The following is a 12858-nucleotide window of genomic DNA, read 5'->3' as shown; positions in this document are numbered from 1 at the left end:
TGCAGTGGCCCGCCAACTCTCAGTTGGCCAAAACTAAGCCATGGCAGGGGACCGGAGCATTGTGGAGGACCAAAGAGGGCACAGGATGGCTGCAGAAGGTTTGGGGAAGCCTCAGGTAAGTGAAACTTTTTTTAATGCAGTTAAGGTTCCATTTAAAATCATATAACAAAAAACTAAACAAATCTGCAGAGTTCATAACATGACACAGGGCACCTACTGTCTTATTGTGGTTTTAATGTGCTACTGGTATACCTCATTTTTGTACTTTATGTACATTAAATAAAGTTTACTAAAAATATAATTAACTTAATTCAATGTACATAAAGTTTACTAAAAATTATAGTATCTATATCTTGCATTGATTTAAGTACAGTTTTCTAGCAGTCTGTTTGCAAAATAATGTATTGCTAGTTTGGGAGAAAAGGTAAACTTATTTCTTAAAATAAAAGTACTTTTTTTTGGTCTCCACATTGATAAAAAATGATATACAGCTGAAAGGTTTCTCATAATTAATTGTGACCATTTTTGTTGTGATTGCAACTTTACCATTCTATAATTATAGTGATTAACACCAAAGTATAAGGGGTTTAAGGTGTATGCCAGTTTCAAAACTGTGTATACCACAGGGAACAATAGAGAAGTGTTGGTTCATATTCCCTGTTTGGACGCCACTTTTCGGCAGAAGACTTATAACTTAAATGGGTGCAGTATATTACTGTATAGAATTTACTGATGCCTGCTTAGCATTTCTCTTAATTAATTATTAGTATTATTATTGCTATTAATTGTATGTGCTACAGGTCTCTTTGAGTGGATGCACAATTTTGCTTTACTGACTTGATAGCATCATTCATTGTGCGCAGCAGAGCTCATTTCTTCTAGATTGACTGATGTCTTAGTTTTCACTTAAGCTTCTGATTCACTAGTGGTGTGAACAGTGTATATATGGTGCAAATGGGTGAGCATGCAGTGTCTATGCTTTAATATATTACTACCTACCCATTCAAATATCGCCATCTTACAGACAATTACTAATCAAGTATAAAGCTAGAAAAGCAAGGAGATGCATCATATTGTGCCAGTGTCAGGCACTGGAGTATGGTAATACATATACAGTACTCATAATGATTGAGAGAGAGGAAATTAAGCAGCCTTTTCTGTAGGATTTTGGTATAACATGGATTAAACATTAACAAACTCAAGACACCCACAGCTGTCTATGTGTTCATAATCATATTGAATTAAATTTCCATTAGAGCATGTTAGAGTCACAGTCTTCATGCTTGATGTCCTCTTATAACAGTAAAGACATTTGTTTTGTGTTGGATGGTCTGTAGGAGCTGTAGTAAACCTGTGAAAGACGTTATTGTTTAGTAAAAAAAAAAATGCAGAACAACAACTCACAACATAAACTTCAAGTACACTTTTAGTCAACAATTTATTGTTAGCTTTAAACAAAGATATCAAGAGTTCAGGATCTCTGTCAATTTGTGATGTCCATCTTGTTTTTTTTCCTCTCTTTGCACTCAGGGTCATTTTTAGACATCAACTAGGCAGCCTGGGATGACGGGCCAACGGCTGCTGGAGGGGGCTCCACAGAGCTATTATTTGGACACTGCTTTATGGAATTCTATACAACTGCTAATTCCATTAAAACAGGGATGAATGGTGATTTTAACACCTATATTAACACTAATGGTTAGCATAACAAAAGATTTGTTTTTTAGATTTGGTTTGTATTGATTGTTGCAACTCTTTTGGATTTACAATATTTTAACTCAACCTTAAAACCCCATTTTGCCAGAATTTGATGTGCATTGTAATGAGTGAAATTAGTATTTGATCCTCTATCAACCAGAAAGATTTCAGGCTCCCAGGTGTCTTTACTGTATGCAGGTTATGAGCAGATCTCTGTTATGGTAGGGACACATGATGGCAGATTAACTGTCAGAACAATTATTTCCAACATGTCCGATCTGATTTTAGAACAATTTCCGATCGTTTTTCAGTTCACTTCTGTGGAAAATAGATTGGAAAATGATCGGAAATCAGAATGGAGATGTTGTAAATAATCGATCTGACAGTAAATCTGCCAGAAAATCTCATTGTGTGTACATAACATTAGGGAGTTCTTCTTATCTCAGCTTGGTACAGGACCTGTATAAATGACACTTGTCCACAGAAGCAATCAATGAGATTTGAAACTAGCCACTATGGCCAATACCAAAGTACTTTCCAAGGATGTCAGGGACATGATTGCTGACCTGCACATAGGCTGGACTAGCTACAAGACTACCACCAAGTAGAACGTAATACTTTGCAAATCGAAGAAACACAGTATCTCCCTTGGCCTGCAGCTCCATGCAATATCTTAACTCATGGAGTTGCAATCAGGGGCGTACCTAGGAATCCCCAGGCCCCCCTGCAAAAAAAAAATCTGCCTCCCCCCCCAGGGCCCGCTCAGGGACTTTTGGGGGGCAGGAGGGGTCGCAGCATAAGAGGAGAGTGTGGCAGATCGGTGGGGAGGGGGGACATTCTCCCCCCTCCCTCACCTCGGGCTCTACTCTCAGTGCTCCCCCTCCTGCAATCATTGGTGGCAGCGGGCATCAGCAGCTGCGGCAGCGGGCTGAACACATTACCTCCTTCTCGCTGGAGGTCTTCCGATCTCTAAGAGCAACTTCTTGTTTACACAGGAAGTTGCATGAAGCTCTTAGAGATTGGAAGACCTCCAGCAAGAAGGAGGTAATGTGTTCAGCCTGCCACTGCTGCTGCCCGCTGCCACCAATGATTGCAGGAGGAGAGCGCTGAGAGGAGAGCCCGAGGTGAGGGGGGGGGGGGGGGGAATGTCCCCCCTCCCCACCAATCTGCCACACTCTCCTCTTATGCTGCGACCCCTCCTGCCCCCCAAAAGTCCCTGAGCGGGCCCTAGCCGCCCCCCCTCCCCCCCCCCCCCGCGACGGCAGGGGTTGCATTCCCTATTGTTACACCAGTGGTTGCAATGATCATGAGAGTGGTGATTAAGCAGCTCAGAATTACGCAGGGGTATTTTATCAATGACCCCAGAGCTGTTGGGAGTTGGGACCATAGTCAACAAGAAAACAAGTGGTAACACACTATCCCATGAAAGTCCTTGTGCTCAAGGACAGTATAAGTGCAGGTCCATCTGCAGTTTGCCAATGCACATCTGAATGATCCTGAGGAAATCTAGGTAAAAGTTTTGTGGTCAGATGAGACCAAAAAGATCATTGATGAGTATTCTAGCATGACAATGACACAAAACAGATGCCAAGGCAACAAAGGTGTGGCTCAAGAAGAAGCACATGAAGGTCCTGGAGAGACCTATCCAGTCTCCCAACCTTTTTTTTATATAGAAAGTCTGTGGAGGGAACGGAAGGTTCGAGTTCCCAAAAATCAGCCTCAACACCTTACTGTCTTGAAATGATCTCCAAAGAGCAGTGGACCAAAATCTGTACTAAGATGTGTGAAAACCTGGTTGCCAACTACATGAAACATCTGACCTCTGAGATTGCCAACAAAGTTTTTGCCACCAAGTACTAAGTCATCTTTTGATTAGTGATCAAATACTTATTTCACTGATTACAATGTACCTAAAGCTCTGACTTTGGTGCACTGGGTTTTTGAGAGTTCTTTTGTTACGGTATACTGTCTCTGACAGGTACAAAAACAACCTACCATTACAATTTTAGACTGGTCATTTCTTGGTCAGTTCTGTGAGTTATTGGCCCATATGCAATCAACTTTTTCTCCTGAGTTTTCCCCTAGGAGATAATTTTTTAAACTTATTTTTAAAATAACTTTTCATCCCTTTACAGTTGAAAAAGTGCCAAAAGATAGATGAGTAAGTACTATCACACCTTACAAGGCATTGTATTAGGTGTGAAAATAGCAAGTAGAAGAAAACTCAAGAGAAAACGTTAATTGCATATAGGCCATTGGACTTGTATCTGGCATTATATATATATATATATATATATATATATATATATATATATATATATATATATATATATATATATATCAATTTGAGAGACAATATCAATTAATGTAGGCCACAGTCTTCATATTCATAAGAATGGTGGAGCAGGCAATAGGTGTCTTTCCTGGAGCACACAAAATGTCCAAAAATGTGTACCTGTAACAGTTGACAGCAGTGCAGCAACACAAGACACTTGATAGCTGCCTAACTTGCCAAGCAGCTGCTAATAATGTTATCCAATGCAGATGCTAACAACTAGGGATGGGCAAGAATACCCTAAGAGCTTCCTCAAACTTTGGGTGGTTCTGAGATTTTTCGCCAAAACAGTTTCATAAATTGCAATGAAGTCTATGATGATGGCTTTAGTGGTTTATGGCAAAGCTCTCATACATACTATAATCACTGAATTTGCCAACAGAGTCAATATTAACTTTGAAGTTTCAATAGGAAGAATATTTTTTTAAATGCAGTTAAATGACAGATTATATATCTAACAATTGGTATTGAAAATGTACATAAACAGCAGACCAGAAACAGCAGTGAATTTCCACCCCAGTGCTGCAGGTTAGAGCGATTTTGCAAGGAATCGCTGTATAGCCGCAATACTGCAGTATAAAACTCCCTGGCAGATATACCTATTATTTGCATAAAAAAAATTATTTGCATAAAATTATGTGGGGGTCTTCACTTCCAAGCCTCCTTAACCCCTTGTCACCCATGCAGGCAAATATAGACAGAATTTGGAGTTTGGAACATGTGAGCTATACCAGCCTGAGTGGTCCATGATGTATGTGGGGACTGGGGAGGGGCAAAGCAAAGCCTCCCCCTCCTCCCCAAAGCCCATTTCCATAACCTGGACAGGGGGCTCATCCCCAGCTCTGGTGCCCATTAGGAGGTGGGATAGCTACCCCCATACCAGTGGGTGTAGGCCCTCAGGGTGTTCATGGTGGCATCTGGAGGTCCTCTTTAACAACGGGTACTAATGTATCACTTACCCATTTTCATAAAGAGTTAAACGAGAAATAAAAACATCAACAAAACAAAAAGGATTTAATTGTTCTTTATTAACCATAAATACTTACCTTTAATCATGGGCATTGCTAGCCCTATTTTAGGGAGGCCCGTGCGTCCAACATGTCCTAGGGTGCCCCCAATCTATTTACAGGGGTGCCCCGGCCCCGTTGCCCCGCGCACCCCCCCCCCCCCAGCCGTCCCCGCTGCCAGACAGCCGAGCGTGCGTCAGACCTCAATCAGCCGGTGACCACTAGTGCTGATATGCGGAAGTGACGTCACTGCTGCTGGCTGTCAGGTGAGGGGGGCGCCTGTCACTCACCACCTAACCTGGGGGTCCCTGTCACTCACTACCTAGCCTGGGGGTCCCTGTCACTCACTACCTAACCTGGGGGCACATGTCACTCACTACCTAACCTGGGTGCGCCTGTCACTCACTACCTAACCTGGAGGGCGCCTGTCACTCACTACCTAACCTGGGGGTCCCTGTCACTCACTAGCTAACCTGCGGGGCGCCTGTCACTCACTACCTAACCTGGGGGTCCCTGTCACTCACTACCTAACCTAAGGGGTCCATGTCACTTACTACCTAACCTAGGGGTCCCTGTCACTCACTACCTAACCTGGGTGGTGCCTGTCACTCACTACCTAATCTGGGGGTTCCTGTCACTCACTACCTAACCTGGGGGTCCCTATCACTCACTACCTTACCTGGGGGTCCTTGTCACTCTCTATCTAAACTGGGGGGTGCCTGTCACTCACTACCTAACCTGGGGGTCCCTGTCACTCACTACCTAACCTGGGGGTCCCTGTCACTCACTACCTAACCTGGGGGGTGCCTGTCACTCACTACCTAATCTTGGGGTTCCTGTCACTCACTACCTAACCTGGGGGTCCCTGTCACTCACTACCTTACCTGGGGGTCCTTGTCACTCTCTATCTAAACTGGGGGGTGCCTGTCTCTACCTATACTGGGGGCTCCTGTCACTACATACACTGGGGGGTCCCTGTCAATTCCTGATCTGGGGGGCACCTGTCACTACATACACTGGGGGGCTCCTGTCACTAAATGAGCTGGGGGGCTTCTGTCACTACCTGAACATTGGGGGCTCCTGTCACTACCTAAACTGGGGGACTCCTGGCGCTACCTTAACTAAGGGGCAACTGTCACTACCTAAACTATCCATGCCAGCCAGCCCAGCATAACCACCAGCCAACCAACTCAGAATCACTGTCAAAAAAGCCACAGCATCACCACCAGTCAAACCTGCATTTATTTCAACCAGCCAAGCACAGCTCAGCATTACCGCCAGCCAGGTCACAGCATCACCACTAGCCAACCCAGCCACAGCATTGGCCACAGCATCACCGCCAGCCAACCCAGCCACACCATCAGCCAGGCCACAGCATCACTGCCAGGCCTTTCAGCCCACACATCATCCCCAATCCAGTCAAAAACAGTATTGCTAGGCACAGCAGCCAGTAGAGGAGAATTCAGAAGCCAGGTGAGAGGTGTCTACCATATTAAGGGGGGGCATTCTGCCTATTTATGTGCCTCATGACTGCTGAATTTGTCTTGTTGGGGGCCTCATGATTGCTGAATTCGTCTTGTTGGGGGCCTCATGATTTGTTGGGGGCCTCAAGATTGCTGGATTTGTCTTGTTGGGGGCCTCATGATTGCTGAATTTGTCTTGTTGGGGGCCTCATGAGTGCTGAATTTGTCTAGATAGGGGCCTCATGATTGCTGAATTTGTCTTGTTGGGGGTCACATGATTCCTAACTGCGAGACTATGGGAAAAGCTGAATCATCATCATATCAGACAATAGCATTAAACCTACTTTTTTAGCTTTTTAAAACAGAAAATACAACTGGGAGGTTCTAAAAAAATGAATACATTTTTCAGGAGTAGGATGGATGAAATTGTTTATCTTCACAGTTTATTTTCAACTTTGATTTTCCATAATGTTCATGTATGAGTTAAAACTTTTGTGTAGTATTTTGTTTAAATTGCTGTTGCCGGTCACTTTGCGATAGATAAGTGAATTTCAGGTTGCAGTTTGGGCACTCGGCCTCCAAAAGGTTCGCCACCACTGTCCTAATCTAATGTCCCACCATTGCTAAGTTCATGTAAATTTGTCTCAACCCGTGACCACTCCCACATTCTGGTCCATGGCCACACCCATTTGTCGCCGCATCGCGCTATGCACACCGCACGAGGTAACCCTCATATTTTTGGGCGCACTAGCTGCAGTGTGCTGATCTCTGCTGCCTACAGTATGTACAGTATAAGCTGTTCTCTAGTGCCTGCACTGTGTACTGGTCTACCTCCAGTGTGTACAGTATAAGGTGTTACTTTGTGCCTTTACTGATTGTAAACCAGCTATATTGAATGATGATCCTTGCTACTTTCAATCCCTGCTACTTTCAGTATGTACAGTATTAGCTGTAAAGCCTGGTACACACATACCATTTTGATTAGCCAATTTTAGCTCTGTTCATCAAATTCATTGTCTGTTGGCCCACTTACTGCATGGGGGTGGTAAAATTAGTCAGTGATTGACCAATCAAAATTGTATGTGCGTATACATCTTTGATCTATGCCTATAATGGTTGTAAATTATCTAAATAAAGGACAGGGGGCTCCATCCAATATTTCGATGGGCAGGCCCGTTATCTGTAGCTAACACCACTGTTAAGTTAATGTACATTTGGCCCCACCCATGGCCATGCCCACTCACTGCATGGCCATGCCCATTTTTGTGCGCACCACACAGGGGCGTAACTAGACATCCCTGGGCCCTCCTGCGAAACTTTGGATGGGGCCCCCCGCAAAACTTTGGATGGGGCCCCCCACCCTCCTCGCTTTCTGTACAGGAACCAATGTGTTTTCCCCATGAGGACCAATGTGTTTTCCCCATGCAGATAAAAACACTTAGACTTAAAGGAAACGTCAGGCAATCTATGCTACCCCCAGATCTACTTACCCGGGGATTCCTCCAACCCCTTGCAGCCGGCAAGTCCCTCGTTGCAGCTCTGCTCCCAGTACATACATACATACACATCCTTATTATTTCACTACATGAGAGCACATGTTACATGGAGAAACAACAATGACATGCTGAAAATAAGATATAGTATTCAATGTAACTTTGGCAAAATATTCAGAATGTCACTGATTGATACTGTCATTACGGGATCTTGGACAAGTTCTCAATGAAGCAGCAACAGTAATGGCCCATACTCACAGGCTACAAATGTCGCCGCAACACGCAGCGCGCGCGTGGTGCAGCGACAGGTCGCCCGTGAGTATGCGACGTTGCACGGCCGCGCACCCCGAACCGGCGCTCGTCGCTGATGTCGCCGGGCGATTGAACCGCTCAATCGCCTGGCGACAGTCGCGGCCGCAACTCCGCCGGAACTGTCGCTAGTCCGCGTGAGTACGCGGACTAGTGACAGCAACAAGATAAGAAATGCATTGGGCTTCCGGCGGGGGGAGGAGCAACAGCGACAGCTTCCGCTGCATCAGTTGCCAGGTCCCTCCGCCGTATGTATGCGGAGGGACCTGGCGACGAGCTGTCGGTGGCCTGTCGCGCACGCGCTCACGTGTGCTGGCGACAGGTCAAAAAGTTGCCCGTGAGTATGGGTATTAGACATCAATCTCCACTCCATTGCGTGGTAAAAGTATTCAGAGGCCATAAAGTCATTAGCCCGTGTGATAAGAATCTAGGAATCCTTTTGCTGAAAAGGGAAAGTCTACAACTTTTTTCAAAATGTGACTCCTTTGTTTGTAAGGTTGAACATCTAATCATCAGAAATTTGCAGCAGTGAGAGACAGATGTTTTTTATGAACCCTAGGGAGCAGGGACAGTGTACAAATTCCAAAGTGTGTGTGATTCCTTATCTGTGTGCTGGATACATGCAGTCAATATAACAATGGTGTGAGAGCAGAATACGTTTTTTTTCTCCATGCCCTTAGCTGTCAGTCTCTCAAACTTTTCCCCTCATGGGCCCCCTGTGGCTTCTGGGCCCCCCTGCGGAGGCATCCCTTGCAGGGTCTATTGTTACACCCCTGGCACTGCATATACCCCCCACCTAGTGCCCACAGGTGCCCCCGATCTCTAAGGACCCTAGGAACGCCCCTGCCTTTAACTGATGAGTTCATGCCAATATCTTTGTGAATGTCCCATGCCAATATCCCTTAAGGCAGGGCTGCCCAATAGGTCGATTGCAATCTACCGGTAGATCACGACCACCTGTTTAGTAGATCGCGGCCGCTTTCCTGTCAAATTTAGTTGCCACATATCCGAGGCTGTCAAAATATGATGCCTGTGTAGCCGCAGCTGTCACAAAATGCTATGCGCAGCCGCGGCTGTTAGAATGTGATGTCTAGCTGCATCGGTAAGGGGATAGGAGAGGCGTGGCTGAAGGTGAGAGGGGCAAATGGTGAGATAGCGTCTCCTCCCCTCCAGGCTGTGAAACGTGTCTCCTCCCCTTCAGATGGAGCACAGGAAGAATGTGGCTTAACTTTTCCCCATTAGCAGGACATGAAAGGTGAGGAGCTCCTAATGGGGGCTGCTTATACTGGGGACGCCTCTGCCTATTATTGGGGAGGGGGCTGCCAATACGGGGGCATAATCTGTCTGTGCTGGGGGAGGGGGGCAGCCTAATGCAGGGGACAAATCTGTCTATTGGGGAGCGCCGAGCGGGGCGGAGCACACGGGCACCTGTCCGGATGTTTCAGTCCTCTGCGAGTTTTTAACTTTTCATCTTCACATGCACCTCATCTCTGTGACCACTTAAGTATGTTCATGCCATCAGGTCACAGAGATGAGGCACCCACGAGAATGAAGCACATAGAGGAGCAAGCCAGACGGACAGGTCAGTGTGCTCCACTGAAAATGTTCTGCAGGGGACCACAATTCGCATTGGGCCCCTGAGAGCCCAGCAGCCATCTCTTGAGGCCCTAGGCACAATCCAAAACTATATGGGAACTGTGGTGCCTCTATGGAAGAGGATGAGCATGCTGGGAGCTGTGGTGCCGCTATGGAGGGGAGAAGCATGCTGGAAACTGTCGTACTTCTACAATGGAGGTAGGGCTTGCTGGGAGCTGTGGTGCCTCTATGGAAGGGCAGAATAGTCCAGGGGTTTCCTGTATCTTCCTTTCAGAACGCAAATGAGCGTGGGCGAATGTATCTGTACTGAGCATGCACAAGCAAGGTCCGCACATGCCCAGCAAAATGAAGTGCTTGTACACAGAGTAAAAAAGCCTTGCACAAGTGCCCTAGTTCTACTAGGCATGCACAGACCTTACTTGTGTATGCCCAGTATGGATACACTCGCCCACACCCGTGCTTGCGCTATGAAGAAACCTACTTGAGCAAAGAGCGCCCCAGTGCTGGAATGGTGGGATGTAAAAACCTTTCTTTTGTAGTTTCAGGTACTGTTCTTTTTCTGCTGGGGTGGGGGGCAGAGTTTGGAATATGTGTATTGGTGTGTGGGCATCTGGTGACAGAGGGCCTCGGGCGGTAAAAAGTACAAATCTGGCAGTGGGTGTGTCTTAAAGTGTCCCTCCTTCTCATCTCAAAAAGTTGGGAGTACGACTGCAGCTTCCAGCATTCCTGGCCCAACACCCCTCCCCTTGCAGGCAGGATCCAATCACCAAGTATGTTAATTTCTCCCCTCATGCAATGCTTGCCCACAACACGTCACTGAACAGGTGGGCAGGGGCGTAACAATAGACCCTGCAAGGGATGCCTCCGCAGGGGGGCCCAGATGCCACAGGGGGAGAATAGTTTGAGAGACTGACAGCTTAAGTACGGCATGGAAAAAAAATGTATTCTGCTCTCACAGCATTGTTATATTGACTGCATGTGTCCACCACACAGATAACGAATTAAACACACTTTGAAATTTGTACACTGTCCCTGCTCCCTAGGGTTCATAAAAAACATCTGTCTCACACTGCAGCAAAGTTCTAAAGACTTGATGTACAACCCGAAAACAAAAACATCACATTTTGAAAAAAAAGTTCTAGACATTCCCTTTTCAGCAAAAGGTATCCTAGATTCTTATCACACAGGCTAATAACTTTATGGCCTCTGAATACTTTTACAACTCAGTGTGGAGATTGATGTCTTACGGTTGATGCTTCATTGAGAGCTTGTTGTCTCACTTGGAGTTCAAGTTCTGTTGTAATAACAGTATCACTCAGTGACATTCTGAATGCTTTGCCAAAGTTACAGTGAATACTATATCTTACGCTCAGCATGTCATTGTTGTTCCTCCATATAGCATGTGCTCTCATGTAGTAAAATAATACAGCTGTGTGTGTATGTATGTACTGGGAGCAGAGCTGCAATGAGGGACTTATTGTCAGCTGCAAGGGGTTGGAGGAAGCCCCGTGTAAGTAGATCTGGGGGTAGCATAGATTGCCTGACTATTCATTTAAGTCCAAGTGTTTTTATCTGCATGGGGAAAACACATTGGTCCTTAGTTTTCCTGTGCAGAAAGCAAGGCTGGTGGGGGGCCCCATCCAAAGTGACGCGGGGGGTGAGGGGCCCCATCCAAAGTTTCGCAGGGGGGCCCAGTGATGTCTAGTTACGCCCCTGCAGGTGGGACTGGTGTCAGTGGTCCAAACTCCTTAGGACCTGTACACACTAGTGCGCTTCTGTCCGCTTTTCAGCAAAGCATAACAATCTGTAACATTGATGTGCTGATAAAAAAAAAAAAAAAACAGACAGAAGCGCACTAAGTGCAGCTGGCAGCATTTTGTCTTTTTTTTTGGGGGGGGGGGGGGGGGGGGGCACATATTTTTTTAAACTTGCCCTGAGAGCAGTTTACCCTAGAAACTGCACTGCACACATGCCACTCCACGAACACCTGTACTCGCTGCCACTGAAGAACTAGCCTGGTATAGCATCTTTGAATTTGCAGTCAAGGTTTGATAACCAATGGGATCACTTAAATGGTGGTTGCATGCTATATTTTAGCATAGCAGGGTGATGTCTGTGGGTAGTGAAATGTGCAGTGGGTGGAGATCTTTATTCAAGGTCCAGAGAATATGGCAAGAAACATTTCCAATGTATTGGCTTGGAATCATTAATTAAAGGAAAGTATTTATGGTTAATAAAGAACATTAAAGAAAACCGGTAACCAGAAAAATCTCTCCTGGGGGGTATTCACCTCGGGTGGGGGAAGCCTCCGGATCCTATCGAGGCTTCCCCTGTCCTTCTGTGTCTCCCAGCAGTGGCGTAAAAACTCCTGGAACGGTGGGGATGTAAATATTTACCTTCCTGACTCCAGCGCAGGCCCGATATCCGCTTTCCCCCTCGTAGATATCCGATCGCTGTTGGGCCGCTCTACTGCACAGGCGCAAGTCTCCGGCACCTGCGTAGTAGAGCAGACTCGACGGAGATCAGCTATTTCCGCCTATCTCTGTGCTGAGAGCCGCAACATCGCCCCCGCTGGAGCCAGGGAAGGTAAATATAGCAAGCTTTGTCAGGCTTGTCGAGCTTGATTTTCAGGAGAGTTCGGGGGAGCCAGCGCTGGATTGCCTGCAGCTACAGCGGAGGGTGAAGCCTCATTGGGACCCTGAGGCTTCCATCTATCGGGGTGAGTACCCCCAGCCCAGGGGAACCTTTTTTTGTTACAGGTTCTCTTTAAAGGAATTTCTTCATGGTTACTTTTTTGTTTCTATTTCTAAGAAATAGAAATCACAGTGGAGTCTACACTGAATTCCTTATTCAGTGAACAGAAAATATTAAAGTGCTCCCTGCGCTACTCTGCATTTGGGGGCTGGTTGGGGGAGGCAGGACAAGTAAAGCCAGCTGCAGCGCTGCTGCGCTTAGTT

At 46.1% G+C, this 12858-nt stretch overlaps 1 protein-coding gene across 1 annotated transcript in view; it reads right to left on the bottom strand.

The window, feature by feature from the left end:
* Window positions 1-735: 735 nt before the first annotated feature.
* Window positions 736-12858, bottom strand: part of LOC137539091 (hemocytin-like) — a 207839-nt gene continuing 195716 nt past the window's right edge. Inside the window, exon 19 of the mRNA XM_068261570.1 lies at window positions 736-1351. Within this exon, the coding sequence (XP_068117671.1) occupies window positions 1183-1351 (169 nt within the window). The 3' untranslated portion in view covers window positions 736-1182. The remainder of the gene's footprint in view (window positions 1352-12858) is intronic.

Source organism: Hyperolius riggenbachi, chromosome 11, assembly GCF_040937935.1.
Source record: "Hyperolius riggenbachi isolate aHypRig1 chromosome 11, aHypRig1.pri, whole genome shotgun sequence".
In the NCBI taxonomy this organism is placed as follows: Eukaryota; Metazoa; Chordata; class Amphibia; order Anura; family Hyperoliidae; genus Hyperolius; species Hyperolius riggenbachi.
This window is presented reverse-complemented; position numbering and strand designations above follow the sequence as displayed.